This window comes from Triplophysa rosa, linkage group LG16, assembly GCF_024868665.1.
Source record: "Triplophysa rosa linkage group LG16, Trosa_1v2, whole genome shotgun sequence".
Lineage (NCBI taxonomy): Eukaryota > Metazoa > Chordata > Actinopteri > Cypriniformes > Nemacheilidae > Triplophysa > Triplophysa rosa.
The window spans coordinates 9120583-9143995 of NC_079905.1; the positions used below are offsets into that span (position 1 = coordinate 9120583).

General features: G+C 38.0%; 2 protein-coding genes across 9 annotated transcripts; both read right to left on the minus strand.

Moving 5' to 3' along the window:
* Nucleotides 1-421: 421 nt before the first annotated feature.
* Nucleotides 422-18382, minus strand: yrk (Yes-related kinase). Of its 8 annotated transcripts, none has more exons than XM_057354107.1 (14): nucleotides 18266-18382; nucleotides 16088-16233; nucleotides 11512-11548; nucleotides 10469-10742; nucleotides 10224-10326; nucleotides 9466-9564; nucleotides 9273-9376; nucleotides 7701-7850; nucleotides 5443-5607; nucleotides 3717-3896; nucleotides 3543-3619; nucleotides 3174-3327; nucleotides 2740-2871; nucleotides 422-2052 (listed from the first exon to the last, which is right to left on the minus strand). In XM_057354107.1, exons 4-14 carry the CDS (start codon nucleotides 10704-10706, stop codon nucleotides 1844-1846), a joined length of 1611 nt encoding a protein of 536 aa, XP_057210090.1. In that variant the 5' UTR covers nucleotides 10707-10742; nucleotides 11512-11548; nucleotides 16088-16233; nucleotides 18266-18382; the 3' UTR covers nucleotides 422-1843. The 8 variants fall into 8 exon arrangements, with proteins under 8 accessions (XP_057210090.1, XP_057210087.1, XP_057210091.1 ...); XM_057354104.1 differs by having other exon boundaries at nucleotides 10469-10757; XM_057354108.1 differs by lacking the exon at nucleotides 16088-16233 and having other exon boundaries at nucleotides 11512-11544; nucleotides 18266-18381.
* Nucleotides 18383-19437: 1055 nt separating this feature from the next.
* sesn2 (sestrin 2) lies at nucleotides 19438-23099 on the minus strand. The gene is made up of 10 exons (XM_057354111.1): nucleotides 22940-23099; nucleotides 22490-22558; nucleotides 22113-22301; nucleotides 21819-22001; nucleotides 21483-21692; nucleotides 20943-21084; nucleotides 20632-20744; nucleotides 20355-20545; nucleotides 19953-20097; nucleotides 19438-19551 (listed from the first exon to the last, which is right to left on the minus strand). The coding sequence occupies exons 1-10, from the start codon at nucleotides 22943-22945 to the stop codon at nucleotides 19465-19467; spliced, it is 1335 nt and encodes a 444-aa protein (XP_057210094.1). The 5' UTR covers nucleotides 22946-23099; the 3' UTR covers nucleotides 19438-19464.
* Between the last annotated feature and the right edge of the window lie 314 nt (nucleotides 23100-23413).

Below are 23413 nucleotides of genomic sequence, written 5' to 3' on the forward strand. Positions count from 1 at the left end.
ATTCAATTCAACATTACCTGTGCTATTTAAAAAACGTAGACAAATATCCATATTCTCTGGCTTTCTTAAAGCAATGTTGCTAACACTGCACTATGACTAATTGCAGTTTTATTTGATTGCATTGACGTATTCATTTGTAATTTTCCCACAGCACCCTGGAGGCCGGGGAAGAGCTCCTTTGTTGTTCTGATGGTATTATGTTTGCTTGTATGCTGTTATTTTGGTAGGCTACACAGGTTAGTGGAATGAGCGCTTGCCAGAATGTTAGAATTTTGTTGGCTAAATACTCATTTTAGTACTTTGCCGCAACATGGGGTGAAAGTCTAAGGCACCTTTGGATAAATGGTCTAGAATTAACACAAAGAGAAAAATCTCACATACTGTATTTAATTATAAGCAATTTTGTTAAATGTTTATTCTTATATTTTTAATCAAGATAACTCTGTTTTAAATATATATATATATATATTAAGGCGAAGACACTTAAGGTCTAAAATCTTAGATAGGGTTGTGTGAATAAACTGCAAAAAGAAGCCACAATAACGCGTATCTGGAGCTAGACAGCTGCTAGACACCTTCTCCACTACCTGCATCCCTCACGGTGTTTGGTTGCATCTTGCAAGATCTGATCTTAATAAACAGAGACGAGTGGTCAGATATTCTAAAAATGAATCCTGAGCACACACATCCACAAAGGCTGCAGAGAAACACACTATCCCTCCTGCAGCACAATGTAGGTGCAACAGTCTGCTTGATTCATTTATAAACATTAAACTCAAATCTGCAGCAAGAACAAAGTGCCAGATCAGTGCAGGTACGGAATGTACCACCATGACTACAAACCCCGCCAGGATAATTAATAAACCAAGACAGCATACCAAAGAGCCTGCATTACTGCCAGTCTCGTGCCTCTTCTGCCATCTTGTGGACATCTTTAGTAAAGCACGCAATGAACTGCGTTGTGGACCATTTAAACGCAGATGTGAACAATCTTTGATACATATTTGTGTATTTATGTATGTGTTTATGTGTACACTGAGTACAGAAAATATATGTTAGACACATGGGTTCAGTTCAGTAAGCTCGGTATAATTAAATGGCACATAAACATTATCTAACTGTAATACACGCACTTCCATTCAGGGTTTCCAGTCCATCCCTGCAGAATATCCACCCACCCAGAATAAAGGCACAGGTTTGACATCTATTTAAATTATAACCAAATCGTGAGATATGATTATACGTAAAATACAGAAAAAATTCAAGAAAACAATTAAAAACAGTAGTTTTTACCTTCTCATTTCAAAGGAAAGCTCTAAAGTGAAAAATGCTGGTCCTGTTTTTTTTAAGCTAGTATCAATACTGTCTTAAAATCAGCCTCATGCCACAATAAAGTCTATTATGGTACATCAGTGCTTTACAGGAAATCCCTGTAAAGCACTCGAAGCTTAAAAAATAAACCAAAATAAAGGAATATAAGGCTGGCAAAATAAACAAAGTACAGATAAACAACAAAACAAATATGTTGATTGAATCCCTAACTAATTGCTGTTGCTTAATTAAAAAGATCGAGTGATGTCATCGACATGTGCTGTCATTGATGCTGAAGAACCGCACCAATAACATTTTCCATTTTATTACCTCATACGTGAGAGGTGTGGCCCAATCAAGCTGTATAAAGAAAAGGATTTCAAATTAAAGCTCTCAAACTAAACCCCACGAAGAAACTGCACTCTAATGTGTTCAGTGGGGGCCTATAAATGGAGCCTTGAAATAAGATCAGTTTATAGAGGTGTTGCAATAATACGTAAAGGCAATTCAGACATGATATAATATGAGTATATCACAGGTTCTCTCCAGGCTGGTACTGGGGTTCAGTAGCAGTAAAGTAATCCTCCAGGAAGCTCTGCAGGTACTCAAAGGTGTGTCTTTCGTCAGGGTCCTTCCTCCAGCACTGCAGCATCAACTCATGCAGAGACCCTGGGCAGCCCTGCGGACACGGCATCCGGTAACCACGCTCCACCTGCTCCAGAACCTCTCTGTTGTTCATTCCTACAGATGGACACATAAACAAAATAAGTGATCCACAAGTGGCACTTTAAATACATGGATAAACCAATGAAACATAAAAAAGTGTTAAGTGTAAAACATAATAAATTCTAAAAAAGTATACTGTATATCCAATATATATTACTTACTGAAAACTCCTTTAAATAGGAGCGTGCCTAACCTTAAAATTATTTTTATATTATAATATTTTATTATATTGGTAACACTTCAAAAAGGTTATTAACAAAACTGCATTAGTTACCATGAACTAACAATAAACAATATTTATTCAGCATTTATTAATCTTAGTCTATGTTCATTTCAGCATGTACTATATTTTATATAGAAATAAAATCTATAGCATTTAATATATTACATTTTAAAATCAAAAGCTGTAACTGTTAACATTTAATGCACAGTGAACTAACACAAACAATTGTACTGCTATTAACTAGAATGAAAGATTAATAAATCTTTAAAAAACGATTTTGTTCCTTGTTAGTTTATGTTTGCTAATGCATTTAGTAATGTTAAAAAATAAAATATTATTGTCTTGCAATTATATTATATTATACCTTAATTTTATGTTGAATAACATTGTTTTGTAAATCAAAAGGAAGTAATAAAGCAACAAAAGAGAGTGTGAATGAATGGCCGTAGTGTCTCAACAAACACAGGTTCAGGACGCACCTGGATAAGGCACTCTGCCCTTGGTGATGAGTTCAGTCAATAAGATACCAAAAGACCACACATCCGATTTGATGGTAAATTTGCCATAAAGAGCAGCCTCTGGGGCGGTCCATTTAATCGGAAACTTTGCTCCTATAATACAAGGACCAATGAATTCAGAACAATTATTAACAATTTACGAATATAACAGATGAAAAATTGAACAAAGTCTTCAGAGATACAGCAGCCTAAAATAGATTAATGAATGAGGAAAACTGCAGTGCAGTAAAATGAATATTACAATAACAGGAGCTGGAATTAAACTAAACTTACACAAGAAGTGATACATTTAATTTCATTGTATTGAAATAAAAATGGAAACTTTGGAAGCGCTGAGAAAAAACAGTAGAATGTACAATAGATTAGAATCAAGTTCAGGACAGAATTGAAATGACCTTGTCTAGCTGTGTATTCATTGTCCTCAATGAGTCTAGCCAACCCAAAGTCTGCAATCTTACAGACCAGACCTTCTCCAACTAGGATATTGGCAGCTCGCAAATCTCTGTGGATGTAGTTCATCCGTTCAATATAGGCCATGCCTGCAGCAATCTACAAGAAAGAAAGTGCTTTTCATCACAATAGTTAGGAGATCGATATTAGTTTGATTAAAGAGTTCAAAGTATTGACTATTGAATGCTAATACCAGAATCTGAAGATCCACTGTGATCCCAATCTTACTTTTTAACGCATATCACCAAGTTAATTCCAGAAGATCATCCTAGCCGTAGATTTTAACAATAGTCTGTTTAGTAAAGAAACTTTACCTGAGCTGCCATGTCCACAAGTTGAGGCAATTTCAAAGCTCTGCCGTCTCCATCTTTTAAAAAGTCCAACAAGCTTCCTAAATCACAGAAACAAGACAAACTTTATTTTTAGCTGTGTTCTCTCAGGGACTCAGTTTAATGTGTTTCTGAGAGGTACTGTATAATTGTCTGTACCTTGAGTCATAAACTCAGTGATAATGTAAATGGGCTCCTCAGACACCACAGCATACAGCTGTACCAGTTTATCATGACGGAGCCTCTTCATAATCTGGGCTTCATCCAGGAAGGCCTCTGGAGACATGGTGCCTGGCTTCAGTGTCTTTACTGCAACTTTAGTTGTGCCATTCCACATGCCTACAGAGATATCATGTCAGAGACAGTTGCAAGAACCATTCGGACAGATTGCTATAACACAGTCAGAGATGATAGAAGAGGTTTGGAAAGTAAAGATGGGCATAGTAGTCCTTTTATAAACTCGATTATTTAAATACTTAAAATACTTAGTGCGTGTGGTGGTGGAGTTTCCAGCTGCGCTATTTTTTTGCACATGTGCATCAGACGAGCAGCTTTGGCTGTCGCATTTTGTCTCGCGGTTGTTTTTAGCACCTCTCGCCTTAAGTGTGAGAATCGTTGAGTTACTTTCCTGTGGCTCAGTGGTTAACGCATGGCGCTAGCAACGCCAAGGCCATGGGTTCGATCCCAGGGGGACACATGTATAGTACAGTGCAATGTAAGTCGCTTTGGATAAAAGCGTCTGCCAAATGCATAAATGTAAAGATTGAGTTTACAGTAGTTGTTTTAGAAAGCTTAACTCAAAATCCTGTCAGTTACATTCATTGTGCATCGACAGAAAGGAAAATGTTTACAACTAATCGTTTCTTGAGTGTTGAAGTGAGCGGTTGCTGCTAGACGCAAATGCTGTATGTTGTCGTTCACTAGACTAAAGAATCAAACTCTAGTGACTCACAAAAATGATTCGTTCATGAATTTGTTAAGGTGCTTATGCCCATCCCTAAACAGAAATGAGAAATCTGGGAATTTGCCATAGGAAGCTGGGATTACTGCAGACAACAGGAAATATAACAAAGCACCTTCTTCTAAGTTCTTTTTTTTCGCAGCAATTAGCAAATGTGCCATTACATTTTTGACATTACAGTGAACATTGACACAGGCCAGGTTTAGCTGACAGTTCAGAATCACAGATTGAACACAGACTGATGCTAGGCAAAGCAGGGTCAAACACAGCATTTGTGCTTTATACATTTTTAATGATCAGCGCTGTGAATGGCCCACAAATGGACCTCTTTCCATGTCACCCTGTCATCATGACGCGATATAAAATCCTAATGTTATGAAGATGGAGGTACCCTCTCATGTTACAGACAAGGTGCATGGAAAGATTCACTAAGACCCCGGGGAGGTTGCCGTCCCCTAGCTGTGGAATTGGCATTAGCAAATTCTGACGTTTACAGCGGATGTCGTGTCCGTCTCACCCATCCAGACATCGCCAAAACAACCCTGACCCAACTTCCTGTTGAGCTGCAGCGTTTCCCGGGTGATTTCCCAGGCATCCCGCCCTAACCCCATCGTTTGGGGCGTGGCATTTGGACAGGCTTTAGTCAAGTAGTAACATAAACCATCATTACAACCTGTGAGAATGGTAAAAGAAAAAAGGGAGGGGGTAGAGAAAAAAGGATGGCATGCAATGTTAGATGGATTAGAAAAAGAGAACAAAACCATTGCATCCTTACTCATTGTTTCCCTGACGTCCAGACAGATTAAAAACTAGTTTATGTGATGACTGTTTATCACAAGGCACTGTAACATAGTGAAGGTGAATAAGGCGTGCAAGGTCTGTTCCCTTCCTCAAACACATTCCCATGCTTTTTGTGCGTCGTACCCATCCACACTTCACCAAACTGCCCGTTGCCCAGTTTCTTAATAAGCTGTAGCGACTCCCTGGGAATCTCCCAAACATCTTTAGTCTTCACAGACAGGTCAGCCAGCTTAGGCATGCCCCGCCTACAGCTGCCAATCAAACGGCAGCAAAGTCCTGCTGCACGCTCTGAAGAGCACGAAATAAAAGAAATCGATAGAAACAAGGAGAGATGCAAAGACACAGATGGCAATATAAAACAAACATTTATGACATGAAAGCACTCACCAGCACACGACCACAACCACATGCACATAACACACACAAACATTCGCATACACACATATGCATGAAAACTGAGTCTCAGCAGAGGGCGACAGAGCTGTTTTCTGACAGCGGTGATCATGTTTTCTTCATCTCTATGATTTATCAGTGAGACGGTCTGTTTATAAAGTGCAAGTGTACTCACATGTTTATCTTCTTTTATTCCGTTTAATAACTTTTAATAACTTCCCACTTGTTTTATCTCATGCATGCATAGGGCTGTGCCGATAAACGATATCATATCGAATCGCGATAGAAGAATGTATTTCAAAAACGATGATAAGCTATTGCCATTTTGACTCGATATGGATTAATCTTACAGTCTAACAGAACGCAGAAATAAACGCAACAACAGTCAGTCAGCGTGCAACTTTTATCATGCGCGTCAAAGTACAAAGTCCATTTCATACTGCACTTGGCAAAGAAAACTCGACATGAGGAGGAAAACATTACTGGAAGCGGAAACAAAAGTGAAACTAACCTCGAGTTGTCATCACGCGGTTTATCAAGGGTCTTACTTTTTTTCACAATCGCCGGTTAACAAACTTGAGGCGCAATTGCAAGCGAGTTACTTCGAAACTCAAGCACAAACGTTTTTATATCCATCGTTAACATATGTGCTAACATGAGCTGGTGCTTATGAAACAAACCAGCGCTGCCCTGTACAGATCAGAGATGTAATGAAGTGAGTTTGTGTGCACATTAAAATATTGAACCTTGTATGTAAGATGCTTGCATGATTAAAGAAATGTACTACAGTTTATGTGAGATGTCTTTTTGAAAGGTTCACTGAATGCATTGAATGAATCCCACTATTCCATCAAGACATTATTGCAGCGTTATGTATGTGCGCAGGTGCTGAGCCAATAGCGTTCGAATGTACGCAGTAACGGAGCCCTTTCATTGGTTGAATGTACTGAACGAACACTCCCTTTACTTAACGAGTCAACTGAGTCAAAATGAGACTGAATGAACTGGTACATGTTGTTTATGGCCTTATATCCTCTGTGTTGCAACAGTGCATTTCATTTAATTGAATTTTAACTGGTTAAAGGTTAACTTTTGTTAATAAACTGTATTTAAAATAGATTATTTTAAATACAGTTTTTTAATTGAATATATATATCGAAATAAATATCGTTATCGATCAATATAGAAAAAAACTATCGAGTTTACTTTTTTGCCATATCGCCCAGCCCTATGCATGCATATAAATAGAGAATGTAGAGTGTGTGTGTGTGTGTGTGTGTGTGTGTGTGTGCGTGTGTGCGTGTGGTGTGTGTGTGTGCGTTCATGTTTGTATATCCCGGTGGGGACCTAAACCTGAATACACACCAACACATGGGGACTCGTGTCACCATGGGGACCAAAATTGAGGTCCCCAGGGGCAAAAAAGCTAATAAATTGTACAGAACAATATTTTTTACAAATCTAAAAATGCAAAAAGTGTTCTATGATCTTTAGGTTTAGGGATAGGGTTAGGGATAGAATATACAGTTTGTACAGTATAAAAACATTACGCCTATGGACTGTCCCCACGGGGATAGTCAACCAAAGCCGTGCGTGTGTGTGTGTGTGTGTGTGTGAGTGTGAGTGACTGCTGACTTCTAACATAATGAAACAGGAAGACTCATACTGTAACACCAGACCAACAGGTTGAGTAGGAGGCTCTCTAAGAGAAACTGATACAAGTGATGCGCTTCGTCAAAGCAGAAGTCAATTTAGCGACAAAAGAGGAAATAAAAGATCAAAATGATCAAAGATGGACAAACTAACCTTTTGGTTACCTGGCAAATAAAAACATATCACATACAGTGTCGATAAATAACGCTGTGTTCTAATATAATCATAGATAAAAATCTATACACAGTAATCTTGCCTTCTAATCTAATGCCTTCATACGTGTTGGAATTGCGGTATGCTCATGGTGTGTGTAAAGTGTACAGTGTTCGACTGACCTGTGTAATGCTGCACCAGCTGCTGAACGGTGTCAAACTGTGTCCTAGTTGTGATGTAATATCCTCCATTATCCAGCTTCCTAATTTTATAATGCTTGACATGATCGCCCTTTGTTTCATCCCAGTCTCTGATAGACAAAGAGTAGGCTCCTACAGATGGGACAGAGAGACACCGTCAAACTAATGGTGTACATATTTAAACACTTAATCATTAAAGTAGTAGTTCACCCAAAAATGAAAAATCTGTCATCATTTACTCTCTCTTGACTTTCTTTCTTCTGCAAAACACACAAAAAATATTTTGAACTAAACCGTTGGTACCCACTGACTTGCATTGGTTTTGTATTCATACAATAGAAGTCAATGGGGACCAACGGTTTTTGGTTACCAACATGCTTCAAAATATCTTCTGTGTTTTGCAGAAGAAAGACAGTCATGGAGGTTTAAAATGTCAAGAGGGTGAGTAAATGATGACAGAATGAAGATTCACTACTTGATGAGGGTAAAAAGTATATAACAATATATAATACAATAAAATTTCATAACACCGTATCTACACCGGACGCGGCGTGATCAGGGGCTTGTTTACCATTTTGGGGGCCCTCAGCAAAGTCAAGACCCGGGGCCCCCCACACATGCATACTAACATTTTTTTCTTTGAATTGCACAACAGTAATTGAGTACATGTAATTAGTGAGACATATATAATCTGGATTTATTTTACTTTGAACCGCGTAACAGTTTGGTATAAGAATAAACATTCTTTGTTTTGGAATCAAAAATTTGATATTCGTATGACTGTGTATCTGTGCCAGGGGGGGCACCACTACCTGAAAAAATGCGGGGCAAATTTTGATCATTTAAAATGAAATATGATTTGAGTTATCAATAATAATAATTTAAACTAAAGAGCATGAACACAAATCAAGTAAATTTTATAGCAATTACATTTTATTAAATTTTTATTAAATTTTATTACAGAACCCTCAAGATTTCAGTGCTTGCTTTCTAGACTATTGTGAACTCACATTCCACTTATAAAAAAGTGTCAAAAGCAATCATGAAATGATTTAACCGCTTGTGGCCACTAGGGGGCCCCCAAGCTTGCGGGGCCCTATGCATTTGCGTGGTTTGCATCGTGGTTAACACCGCTACTGGGCGCAAAGCGACCGCATCCAGTGCATGCATCGCGCCGCATCCAGTATGGACAAAATTTTAAATTATGATGGGTTCTAATGCGTTCTATTGTCTCTTGTCGCATCACGCCGCGTCCAGTGTTGACACGGTGTAAGTCAAAACACGCAAACCAATAAGGCCTTTTTCAGTTTTCATACCTCTTTCAAGTATACATTACATTTTTGTAATTTAGGGCTCTTGAATAATTTTTCTGTATTACTTTAATAAATTATTATGTTTTATTATAAATTATAGCAACTTTATAGCAAGTTTTAATGTTGCATAGAACCTTAACAATAAAATATTACCCATGACTGAAACACACAACGATAAAGAACAACGAACATACAGTACATGCTTTTTTAAATTCAAACCTTTTAAAATTAAACTGTTTACCTTTTGTTGTCTCACTCTCTCGTATCAAGAACGTCCCTCGAGGATTGTTGTGGGCTAACAGTTGCCGTTCTGCATCCTTCCGACCCAACTTCCCAAAATACCATCTACATACACACACATCCACACAAGGTATTTTAAACTGTGTATAATATTAATGTAATTATGTGAAATGGTATGTTCATGTGTAACTCACTCTTCAGCTTGTATGGAGTCCACAGGGGCCACATAGTTACTGGGAATGTACCCAGAATTCCCTGTGTCTAATGACCGAGCCTCCCACCAGTCACCCTCACTGTGGATGGAGAAAGACAGATCAAAAAGTATACACTATCAGACGGTGGGGGACAATGAACAAAGACACGAAACAAAGAACGTTGAGGCAAATAAGGTACGGTAGTTGAGTCTTTATGACCAAACGTTTAAAAAGACGTACATCTGCCCTGTGGAGTGACTCGCATTGTGGTTTTAAACTGACAGCAGCTACAGCTTCAGAAAATAAAGGTTACACTGAAAATTGTATTTAATAATGGTTGCAATTATTAAAATAAAATATAAAATAAAAACAGTAAAAAATAGAATCGGGTCATTGAGAACAATTATAAACTTGATCTTTGCATATTTCATTTTTAAATCAAAATAACATTTAAATGGTAATAGGTATTCCACACAGAATAGAAAGCCAAACCACAAAATTTGAATTATAAACTGGTTAAATCATCTTATTCTGTTACATTTACTAAATAGGAAGTGCTGATTGTTTGCATGTCACTGCGGGTGTAAAATTGCATTATGCTGAAAAAATGACGTTGAGTAGTTCACTCCATTATTCTACGTTCTTTTACAAAACCCTTTATTTCAAATTATTGTGTATTTTATAAATCTACCACTAAAATAAATACATTGCTCCCACATGTGTTATAACCAGGCTAAATCTCTCGGCTTCAAACTCACGTATTGTTGATAATATGGAACTTCTCTCCTTTCTGGAAACTCAGGTCATCCTCTGTACGGGCATCATAGTCATAGAGAGCTATAAAGAGTGTTACACCTCCTCCTGCACACGCACGCACGCACACACACACACACACACATGTTTGTTTCAGTAAGGCAAGTAACACTATGTCACATACTGTATATGTGTTATTAAGAAACAGCTACAGAAACAGTATACAGAAAACACAAATTTTGATGCGCACCTGTGATGGCAGTTGGGCGGGAAGGGATGAGGTTGGATGAGAAGCCAGAGGACATTGGGTTTTGAAAATCATTAAAGTTTGGGATAAGCCCTGGGCCTGAGTTAATGGGGTTAGTGGGGTCCGCAATGTAACGGACTGGGTCTGACGACTGGGTGCCATTGCCTATGTCACACGAGTTGGTATTAGACAATGAGGATGATTTTCCAGCCTTCTTCTGCTTACAGCAAGCACAGCCCATAATATTCAGTATTTTCAAAGAGCACAGCTCATCACCCTGGAAACAGAGTTTCTTCCCCAAAAAATAAGAGAAGAAGAGTGTAATTAGATATAATAATATGGATTGGACATGAACACACTGTAAATTAATGTACACACAAATGTATTGAAGCCGTGCATTTGACTTTCTGTTAGTTGATGAATAAGCTGTTGTTCACATGCCCTGACAGACAAACATGTGATAATGTATTTTTTTTATAGCTTGAGTGGTCAATATGTCATAACAGGAGGGTATTGGTGCTTTTGTTACACAATGCACTTTTTTTTTTTTACAAAATTTGACAACCAGAATGTTTCTAAATCTGCTTCTTCAAAATTGTGCAGTTTATCGATTGTCGTAATTTAAAACATATACATATCGGTGGTGTCCTTCCAAAACCTCGGATATCCAAAATCAAAGTTGACAAGCACTTTTTAATACTTTTTATTGGTTAGATATTTGCAAAACCCAGTGACAAACACAACGGGTTACTAATAATAAAGATTTATGTCGAAAAAATAAAAATCACGAAATACAGAGACACGCAGCGACATGTTTGTGAAGAACAGTTTGAAGGTGCACGTGTTGTTTTTTACTTGATTTATGTAATGGCATTTATACATTTGGTGTTCAAGCACTTTTTTAAGGATGTTTCCGTTGTCATGAGTGTTAATGTTATGTTTTACACTATGTTTGTTGCAGGTTGGCGAAAAATTTGAATGTAGATACAAAAAATGAATTCCTGGAGTGTAAGTCAATGGGATGCTGTCATAATCAGATCTCTTACCAGATCCACAGATCAGCTTTCCATATACACCATCTTCCTGGAAAGAAAGAGAGAGCAAGAGTGAGAGATAAAGACAAACAGAGAGATAGAGCGAGTAAGAGAAGTAGAGAAAGAAACTGAAATGATGAGTGAAATATTTTTTGTCTTCACACTTTTTGTGCTACTTCCTCTACCTTTCCTGTCTTGAAAAACGGGAAGTTCTATCGGTTAAAATTCCCCTTCAAAATGTGAGTATGTGCACAACACACACTCTCACACTGTATACAGCTATGTCCTGTATTCCTATCAGACTGACCATCAGTGGATCAACAGGATGTCAGTTTTGCGAGTGTTTCCTGTCCGGCCCACTAAAGCCTTCCCCATTTCCTGTTGAGGGAAGACAGGGTCCAGTTGTAAGAGCCAACACATACTGTACACAACACCCGCTTCAACTGTTCCACAGGGCGACCTATGGTTTTACCTTTGCCTCACGAACATAAGATCCAAACATAAAGGGCCATACAGAATCAAACTTCCAAATGCAACACACAATACAGTAAACAATACAGAGTTATTATCTATTGTATCATAATTTTTTTCAGTATGTGTATCTTTTAAAGTACATTCCATATATATCTATATACATTCCATACATGTCATATATGCAGATCAAATGTGTCTGAGTCTTTTTTTGTTCATAGAATTTTGTATAATCTGATATTTGCTGATGTAAAAGGCATAAAATGGCTAAAGCGTGCATGTCAAATGTTCCAACCAACAAATCAAAATGTGCAAATTTATAAACCACAGGTTGGTTGGAAAGGCCTCACCGTTTACTCTAATGCTTCATTAAACAAAGCCCAAAACAGAATGTTTTTTTAAAGTGAAGAGCAAATATGTTCATATGGTTAAATCAAAATTTCCTCAAAGTTTGGGAACTGGAAAAACAGGGAGAGCTGGCTGGGTCATAAGAGCGTCTCCTGCACTGCACTGCCATCCAACAATCATGTACATAATTAAAAATGGATAATTATTTAAGTAAATAAACCAAAAATGTAAAAAAAATGCACTTATTGAATATGGTCTTCAAATCTACAAAATATTAATCAGTAAATATTCATAGATGGCAGCTAATACCGGCGACCTGTTAAATTGACATGGAATGATCCATATATGTATATATATATACTGTATGTGTGTGTGTGTGTGTGTGTGTGTGTATGTATATACTGTGTGTGTATATTTATTATGTCTATATATTAGGGCTGTCAATAGATAACATTTTTAATCGTGATTAATCGCACCCTTTTCGTGTGATTAACTGTGATTAATCGCATACATATAGTGAAATTAAACATACATTATTTATTTTGGTTAACATGTTTATTTTAGTGCTGTCAATCGATTAAAAAGATTTACTAACTAATCACACACAGCATTTATGTTTTTAAATATACTTTTACATTCTAATAATTTCACAATTTATCTCCAAATTAATGTAGAAACAACACATTTCTTTAAGAGCATCATTTTATGAATGAAAGCCAACATTTTAATATTGTTGGCTTTGCAATTGATGTCTTTATTAAATATATAATATTTGTCTACAAATCAAACCCATTATAATAAGTGTACCTGTCTAAGGCTTGATTCACATTTCGTGTCTAAAACCGCGCGCAAAACGCGAGACGCGCTGCTTTCTCCTTTTTTACAAAGCGCTCCGGCAGTTGCGCACGCAGAGCGTCTGCCGTTGCTAAGCAACCATGGGCCACGATAGCCGTTGAGACGAGGAGGTATAAACAAAGGATATATGGATTATATGCACTGAAAATACCTTGCAATAAATCTGCTACTAGATTTAGTTATGCTGTGATCATCTGTGTCTCCATCTTCATTGCGCTTGTCTATATTGGCTGGTTGGTTGTTGTCACATGACCTGCGGTGCGCTTGCGCCTTTCTGAAAAGTTGAGATTTTTCAATTTTTCAGACTTTTACTGGTACCGCCAATATATTTGTAATATCCCATACTACAACATAACATGTGAATTGTATTCATATGAAAGATTATATATATATATATATATATATATATATACAGTATATATTAGTTTATATATACTGTTTATACTATATTTGAATGCCACCTCAAATTATGCCACAGAACTTCTTTATTGTCCTGGTTTTTGTAGTTGCTGTGACTTTTTTCAAAAAGTTCTGTCTGTTCTGACACCAACGACAGTAACAACTCGACATCCATTCTCTCACAACAGCTTTCTGAGCCTTTAGCGCCCCTGCGTGCCCTCAGTGGCTCTAGGCGGGTGACGTAAAATGCTCGATTCTTATTGGATGGTCTGTTTCGTCGCTTTGCGAATGGGGAAAGATTCGTCGCACTAGACGAAAAAAAAACTTTCACATTTTCGCCGCGCGGATATTCGCGGTCTATAAGGCTTCATAAGAATCTATTGTTTTTGTTCTAGAACGTTATCGCGATGAACATTCGCACCGAATATTAGTAGGAAATATACAGAAAATAAATAAAATTCACAAACTCTTTACTGCTTAATACATGAAATACAGAAGAATCCTCATTAAAGCTACAAAATCACATTGATTTTTTCTTTCGTTCTTTGATTAACATTAGTGACAGGAGTCACAGCAACACGTTTAAGAGCGTGGCCCCTTTAAGAGCTGCCGCTCTCAGCAGGTCTTGCGCTTCTTATTTTCACCACTTTTTGCATTCATTTAAGACTTTATTTAACTCGTTGAAGACTGCTTGCGAAAATGCTAGACAAAATGTGCTTTCTGGCATAATCTTGTGTGTTTTTGTCAGTGTTGGGTAAATTACTCTGAAAAAGTAATTAATTACTAGTTACTAATTACATATTCAATAGTGTAATTAGATTACTGTACAAATTACTCTCTCCAAAAAGTATTTAGTTACTTATTACTAATTACTTTCTATATCCTACATCAACCTTGATTAGTTAAGTGATTGAAGGATAGACATGAAAGGGCTTATTTAATTCATTCAAATAAATAATATTAAACTACATAAAGTAGTATTATTAACCGACCAAAGTATTACAAATGTGAGAATTATACATTAAAGCAAGGATTTTAAAGTTAGACTTTGAATTTTGATGTCAATTCCACTATTGCACACACATATTACACAAAGTATTTAGTTTAATTACATCAGAAGTAACTGTAATTAAATTACAGAAAAATAAGAGTAATCCCTTACTTTACTTTTTAAGGGGGAAGTAATTTAATTACAGTAACTAATTACTTAGTAACTAGTTACACCCAACACTGGTTTTTGTTCATTCAAGCACGAAAGAGAAGTTACTGGTGCGCTGTCTGACAGATTCTGGCGCAGCCTTTAGCCCATGTGTACACAGACGGGATAGTTCAAAAGCCTTTATATGAATAAGAGCGTGATTATACAATGTAACGCTAGACAATGATGACAGAAAAAATGGATGTTGCATTAATGGCGTTAAATACTTTTAACTCGTTAATCTGAAAAAAATAATCGCATGCTTTAACGCGTTAACGTTGACAGCCTTAATATATATATATATATATATATATATATATACAGTATATATATATTAGTCTTGCTTGTAACTGTGCAGACCTAGTGAATCATAGTTTCTTTCCGTTGTATAGTACCTGTGTATGGCTGAAATAGCAATGATACTTTAACTGGCCTATCTTTTCTATTGCCTTTAGGTCCAGACAAAACAACACATTAAACATGCAATAATGCAATTTATATGTCTTTAACAGGCTAGTGGAACATAGCTGAGTTCACAAGAACCATTTCATGGTGCGGTTTACACATCATAGTTAAGAGAAGAGTAGCTTTTAGTGTTTAAATATATTCTACACCAAAGAACAAACCCACACACACTTACACGTTAGAAATGTTTTGACACTTCCCCGTTTGCACCATCAGCGAGTCCTCAAATGACGATTCATTGACAACTTCATCTGACAAAACAAGCCTTATAATTCCACCAAAAAAAATCTTTCAATACTACAATATTTTAAACGCTACAGATTTTAGTAATCGGGTCATTCATGAGGACCAACTAAAGACACAAAGTTCTAGATAAACAAGCAACAACACAATGGATCAAGAAAAGACAACAGTCTCAAATTAACTTTTTGTGGACATCAATTGTTGTGAAAGGTCAATAACATGGGCACCCAGGTGTCCAACAGCAGGCTCATTCGTGTCAAAGTCTACCAACTTTGGCGTTTACAGCTGTGTGTCAATAAGAGGAAGTTGCATTTGAGGGTTTGAGGGCTAACCAACAGCAACTGCAAAAGACCATGATCAGATGTTTTTGAGCACAGAGGGTATATTTGGGTTTTAGGTTGAGTGTTTCAGTTCAGTACTTTGTTGGATACACAACGTGGAGTGAGATGCCACTAGGTGCAAAACATTCATCTGCATTGAAAAGTGAAGGCGAGAATGCGAGACATGTTCAGCCGGTATGAAGAGAACTACGACTGGTGAAATTCAGTGGTTAACACAGACACCTTGCAACATGCTGAACACATTTCAGACAGAAACAAATGGACACACTTTTCCTGGTTTGACTCTCTTTCTGTCTTCCACTCTCACTTTTCCTGCAGCTTCTTTATCCTATGCCTTCCCTTATCCCCAACTCTCCTACTCTTAGAGACAGGAAGGTCCCTCCCCCATCAACAGGAAGTCTTGTGTGCGTGGAACTGGAATGATAGGACACAGAGAAACAAGTTGTCATGCCGCAATCCTCACATGTACACACACATTCATATTATACAAAAAAAAAACATTCATGACAAAAAATCAACAATTAGATGTTAGTTAAATAGATGTACGTTACAGTTTGTTTGCAAGCAGATAAAACTAAGTAGACAAATGGTAGAGAAATGTAGAAGATAGAGAGAGAGAGACAGAGAGAGAGAGAGAGAAAGAGAGAGAGAGAGAGAGAGAGAGAGAGAGAGAGAGAGAGAGAGAGACAGAGAGAGAGAGAGAGAGGACAATAGCGTGTCCTGGGAACAGAAAATCAGGTGTCAAAAACACAGCAACTTCCTTTTTCCACATGATGTCATTTTCCTCCAAAGTTAAATTCCATGAATAGAAATTTAACAGCCAGTATGTCAACCTGTGTAGGGCCTACATTTAAAAAAAACATACACTTTAAAAATAGACAATTCCACTTTAATTTAAACCAACAAAGGGGTTTGTCCATATTTGACCCTACCACGAGTTGAAACAATCCAGCATTTAGTATGAATTCAATTATTTTTTTCTGTGCTAAAAGATAAAACCCTAAAATAGTGAAAAACACCATGTTACAGTGGTAACAGGTTAACTAGCAAGGGTGCAATACTTTATTTAACAGAATAAAGGTTACATCAAAAACTCACTGGATACAATATTCTTCACATTCTTTCCTATCGTAAAATAAATGTCAATTGACGCTCATGACCAGTACTGAGCAGTCCACCAACAAGCTGAAAAGATGTATCATATTTTGTCGTTGGTCAATTTTACAAAGTTGCGTTTCAGACAATTTTACCGGACAACCGCACCCACTTCCTTCTGTAGCGCCAGGGGAGTGCAGCCAGGAAGTGACCTTCTACAGAACAGGAAGTGATGAAGCCTATGGCCTAATCTAGTCCTATTGACGTTCCAATCTGTTATTCACTCCTGGACAAACAATTTGTTTCAACTCATAAAATCAAACGTTGCATTTTATTGGCAGTTTTACTTGTTACAAAAAGATTACAACATGCTCAATACAAGACTTCTGCTGATCATCATTCTTAATGTAGTTTTCCTTAAATTCTGCAATCACTTCCTTGAAGGTGATGGGTAAAAAGTGATTGACCTTGCCATATATTAAAATCAACATGATGCAATAACATGACATGATTGAAATAACAAGTTTATGACACTGAGGCAAAAAGCCAGGTCTACCTGAAGTTTCATAAAGACAAGAAACCCTTTACACATTGTATCTAAGATGGCAGTTTAAAAAAACGTTCATAGCACTAGATTAAACATCAGAGACTAAAACGTTTTCACCATTTTAAAACCCCTATTCTCAAACCACAGCAGCGCTTTTGCTCAAGCTCTCACAATCTTGCTTTCCATCTTATTTATTTACTACCCACAGCTTTACCAGATATAGTTTTGTTGGTTTTGGCTAAGTGCATGCAGTGCAACGCATGGCCACTTTCACTGCAAAAAAAAAACATTATTGCACCTGCTACTAAATTCTTAGCAGGATTTTGCTCACCCACTTTATTTGAAGGTCTCAATCTATGTCATCTCTGTACTGCCACCCGCCCCCATAATGTGTCTTGAACTTCTCTTGAAGAGCAGCTGACTCTCATTCTCTGGTCTACGTCAGTTTCATGTCCTTATGGGAATTAAAAGCATCCCAATAAAAACTTCACGGTTTGATTCACTATTCAATTAACTTTAATTAAAGATCATTTGTTTAGCTGTCACAGCATGCTATCTGCGCCCAAAGCAATCGCAACCCTTAAAAATACTTCACCAAGCAAGTTGCGCACCTCGGACAGGAGGCAATACGAATCCCGTTAACACCCCCAGGTCCACAATTTATTTACCAAAGTTTATTTCTCATCGTCACAGCTATTTTTCCGAATTTGCTACTGACATGGGACATACACATCTTTGTATTTGTTTCATATCTTCCAAGTATTTGATTCTTTAAGTAAAAACACAAGCAAAAAAGTTACGTACCTTCAAGAATCTCTAAAGCACCGACAGTTACTGTGGAGCCCCACACACAGCAACGTGAGATAAATCAATCAGCGAGCTGGTGTCCGTGCGGCGCGCAGCCGGCCTCGGGTGCGTTCGTTCGAGTCACGTTCTGTCCGGAAGGGCTGAATTCCGCGCGCTCTCAGCACCCGGCGATGCGCGAGCGTGCGACTCCACCTCCTTACAGCACAGACCAGCAGATTTCTACATATTCAAATTATTTCCCGGAAATCATATTTGTTTGTTCGCCACTTCGCATTCTCGTGAGGTGAGACACTCTAACCACTGTGTTCTTAAATAATATTTATTCCGTTTGATGGCAGTTGAATAGAATAGTTCAATATCATTAAATATTGGACTTAAATAAAATCGCAACATGACGGGCATCGTACATCATTGTTTGGTATCCGTGCGGGTATAAAGGTTGGGCACGAAATATCAAACCGTTTCTCGACCATTCACCTCCACCTGGTGGCTGAATCGTGTTGGTGCAGCTCTGTCACTTTAAGTTGTCAACGCAGGGCCATTTAAAAGCGGAAGATTAAAACGTATGAAAGGTGGAAAACTTAAAGTAAATTGTGACTATTACAAGACCTACGAAATTTCCGTTAAACATTACTATCAAAACAAGCCTAAAATCTAAAAAATAAAAATCCAAATAAATCCATGGATGCCTTGGTGCTTATGGCAACACGATTTAAATACAAAACACATCTCATAATAAAATATTTTATGATATCTAAAAATGTTTTAAAGACATTGCACAAACAACATCAACAAAAATGTCCTTGTTTCACCTAGTTTAGCCCACTGTAAATCAGCTCTCAATCTGAGAGAGAAAGAGGCAACAAAGGTTGCTTAGTGTCAAACTCAAAGTTCATCAACATACACACAAAAACAAAATACTGCAGTCTGAAAACCACAAGTTCACAGTAGGATAAGAGAGAGGTCACAGAGAGGCAGTTCATGTGCAAAATTCCCTCCCAGACGATCATGATTCAGCAGCAGTTCAAATCAACCGTGCCGTACAGGCAAAAAAGTATTGCAAAGAAACAAGAAGAGGAAATGACAGAGCTACTTTAAAGTGTGTGTCATATTAAGAACAACTGGGGTTGCAAATAGAGCATGTGTGTACTGGTCATTCCTTGTTTTACTGCTGTTTATGAAAGCATGTGTGCTTTTTAGGTCATGTAGCGTGTAATTGCTCTCAGTGCATAGAGTAAAGCTGCCTGCAGTCGCGCCTCCATCACTAATAGATTCACGTGGACCTGCAAGAAATAAATGACAAAAGACTTACACAAGTAGCCATTGCTATGCTTTCTACATCCCCAAAGAGGAACTCAAGAGACAATCATTGCTAGTTCTCTTTCATTTTATGAATGCTCCACTAAAACCAATTTTACAATAATATTAACAAAGCAAGTCTCAATTAAAACTATTTTTCATGTACCCATTCATTATTGTTTTCAAACGGCGTTTTTAATTTTTATTGGCACAGCAGATGAAAAAGTGCATTTCAGAAAAACACCACTAGAGGACACTAACAACTATTCCACAATGCAAATTTAATTCAACCGTATAAATAAAATACACCAAAAAAGAATAATAATTTGATCATGACTCGTTCTATATGATGTGTAAACTTTACATCAGTGACAAGATCACATACCTTTTCTGAGTGGCGGAACTGTCTCCAAAATGAGAAGTACATTTTTGGTGTGGTTTTCTCAGGGTGACAAGCCACTGTTTTAACATATACTTTTAAACTGCGCTCCAACAACTGATTCACATCCCCGTAGTTGTAGTCATCATACCTGTGGATGTGAACAAAGACATAAAAATAATCATGCACATATATATAAACAAGTTGTACAATTTTTTAAAAATTACAAATATATTTATTTTTAAATATTAACCACTCTTAAAATCCTCATCCAATTATTTAAGAATGTGGAAAGTAGCTGTGTAATAAGTGAAAAAATGTGCATCCAGTCAATGATTATATTATTTAAGGGTTCTATAACTAAAGTCATTAAATGTTCATGATATGGCCGACAAGTGAGTGAGGTACCTGATGCCATAGATGCAATGAATGTAGTTCCAGATGGCTTTGCGCAGAGTGGAGGTGTCCACATCTGAGTGCATGGCCATGGTGTGATATGTTAGTGCACACACCACCTGAAACTTCTCATCCAGAAGCTGTGCCATCTCGCCATACAACCTGTTCATCAGGGAAAACCCGTGATCCTCCCACGAATAGTCCTGAAAACACAAAATCACTATGATTTTTTTTAGAACTGTATAAACGTTCTACTGTAGATCTACTGTAAGTAAAGTGAGTAATGAACCTGAGCTCTCATGGTTGGGGGGGCCTGTTCTCCTCTGGGACTGAAATCCTGGTAGGTAAAATCTGCATCCACAACAAACCGTGCCACACAATCAGGAAGAACAGAACGCTGGACTGTGTAAAAAAACAAAAATTTGGATTGTCATTTGGATTGACAAGGACAAAAAAAATCTGTCATCAAACAATTTAAATGAGTTAAATGTATATTTTTTGTCACGTAATGCCTGGAGGGCCTTCACATTCAACGGGTGGCACAAGAACCAGTTCTTTGAATTAGTTATTCGACTTCCCATAACGTGAGTGTGTTCATACCATCGGCAAGTTCCAGTAAACTCTCAGTTCTCTCTCTTTCAAAGCGAGTCACCATCTCCTCCTGTGTAAATTCTTCACCGAGCTGTTGGACCGTCCTCATCTTCTCCATCAAAAGCTGAACCTCGTTCACAGCTTCAGACCACTGTGCGTAAAACACACAGTTATCCGAACGCAAAAGTTTACCATTAAAGCGACAGTTCACCCAAAAATAAAAATGTTGTCATCAGTTACTCACCCTCTAGTCATTTCAAACCTGCATGACTTTCTTTCTTCCGCAGAACACAAAAGATATTTTTAAGAATGTTGTTCACTGGCCCCCATTCACTTGCATTGGTTTTGTGTCCATACAAAAGAAGTGAATGGGGGACAGTGCAGCTCGGTTACCAACTTTCTTCAAAATATCTTCTTTTGTGTTCTGCTCAAGAAAGAAAGTCATACAGGTTTAAAATGACTAGAGGGTGAGTAACTGATGACAACATTTTTATTTCGGGGTATCACGTTAAACTGTAATCAATGCAACATTGGTAACAACTTTAATACCTCTTGTTGATTTTTAGCTTTGTCTCGGACAGAAACGCATGACTCCGTGGGCGAACGTGGTTGGACCTGATCACCCGACTGCGCGGGCTCTGGAAGAATTCCACACCCCCAAACAAAAGAGACCAAAGAGTGGGCGTGACTCATTAAAACCACTGCCTGAATCAACTCTGCCAGGGACCATCGGGCCTCTGCACCAGGACAAACCAACTCCTGCAAACATAACACAAAGAATACATCACATTCTTCTCTACATATGATGAACAGTGTTTAATGGATCATTAGTTATCATACAGGTTTTGGGAGTGAATTTTTATTTTGGGGTATTCATGTGTTTACCTGTATGTGTTCCTGGGTGATGATCCAAGGTCTGTGTGCAAGAAGCTTGTTAAGAGTCTGCAGGCGCTGTATTTTAGGTGGTGCACAGTGTAATCCCCTGAGCCAAGTCTCATCTCCTCCGGCAAGTAGAAAAGCAGCGGTGTGATGCTGCACTAGGTACGAACACTGATGCCGTGCAGATGCCTGCACAACCAGAAAACTATTTCTCAATTATTACATTATAAACAAACACATTAATGGCTATTTAAAACTGGCAGCCTTTATAAAGCTGGCGAACAAATACACAAGCCTTACCAATATAATTATAAAATGTCTCCACGACAAAGGCAAGGGACCATCCAGCTGCAGCAAAGCATGCTGGGTGCGAAGGAAACAGGCCAGGTAGGAGGGATGCAGCCCCATTGCCATGGTGACATGATCCGCACGCCCTTCTGACAACAGAGCCTCTGACATCATCTCTTGTGCAGGCCCTTCCTCCAGAATCTGACGGAGACAGAAAATGACAGAGGTTTGTTCTGTAAACAGACTAAGAATGACAAGCAGATTGTGACACAGAGCAGAAGTCATTGTGGGCAATTATAATGCTGCCTTAACTTGTCAAACAAGGTGACGTGCCTATAATGACAAATGTTGAAAATCATAAGAGCACACGCTAAAAAAACAACACACACCTCTTCGACAGGGATAAAGGCACTGGGTCCAGAAGGCAATTTCTGGGGTATGTCAACATCCCCCTCCTCCTGAGACAAACAACAAAGAAAAATGCAGAGGGAGATAGTGAAAGCACTTCTCTTCACGTAAACAGATGACAGGAAGCTTACATTTCTTCCTTTTAAAGACATCATAACATCTATATACAGATATAGTCCACCAACCCAATCGTATATTAAATACACCTTGCCCTAAACTCTTATTCCTGTATATGCTGATAATAACATATGGCTAACGACTTAAATGGGGCTTTAATGTGGCCCTTTACCCACTTGTTATCGGGTGTCTGGCTCGCAATAACAAGGGTCAAACAACCGATCGACTTAACTTACACAAACGGCACAAGACGCCGGTTCACCGAAGCATTAATGGCAGTGTGACTCGGTCGGACACAGGCTACATTGACTCACCTTCATTGGACGAATACACGCTTAAAGGCCACAGACTGAAGAGAACAACATTCGGTTGAAGGAGTCTTGATGGGTATTAGGTCCCTGCTCTATGATTGCACTGTGACTGTAAAAGCGTCTGTGGAAAAGCAGGAAACATTACCGGGAGGAGGCGTGGCGTGCGTGAACACACAGCGCCGGACTCTTGCATCACCTCCGCGGCGCAGCATGACACATAACTCACCGGTAACGAGGTGATACTTTTGTACTTATATGTAGCGGACATAATACAACAGCTATATAGTTTGATAATTTGCGATAGAACGAATGTTATACAGGTTCACAGTTGTTGATGGTTGAATGGTTTAACAAGTTGCTGTGTGAAATATGCAGTGTTGGGTGTAACTAGTTACTAAGTAATTAGTTACTGTAATTTAATTACTTTCCCCTTGAAAAAGTAAAGTAAGGGATTACTCTTATTTTTTCTGTAATTTA

What these genes read in the sequence shown, in the direction of transcription:
- yrk (XM_057354107.1), bottom strand. Translation starts at nt 10,706, where the DNA reads ATGGGCTGTGCTTGCTGTAAGCAGAAGAAGGCTGGAAAATCATCCTCA. An exon ending in GTTTGGTGAAGTGTGGATGG is followed by an intron (nt 3,897 to 5,442) that starts GTACGACGCACA and finishes ATATCTCTGTAG; the next exon opens with GCATGTGGAATGGCACAACT. An exon ending in GGGCAGAGTGCCTTATCCAG is followed by an intron (nt 2,053 to 2,739) that starts GTGCGTCCTGAA and finishes GTCCATCTGTAG; the next exon opens with GAATGAACAACAGAGAGGTT.
- sesn2 (XM_057354111.1), bottom strand. An exon ending in TCACCCAGGAACACATACAG is followed by an intron (nt 21,693 to 21,818) that starts GTAAACACATGA and finishes TTATGTTTGCAG; the next exon opens with GAGTTGGTTTGTCCTGGTGC. An exon ending in TTTACTGGAACTTGCCGATG is followed by an intron (nt 20,745 to 20,942) that starts GTATGAACACAC and finishes TTTTTTACACAG; the next exon opens with TCCAGCGTTCTGTTCTTCCT.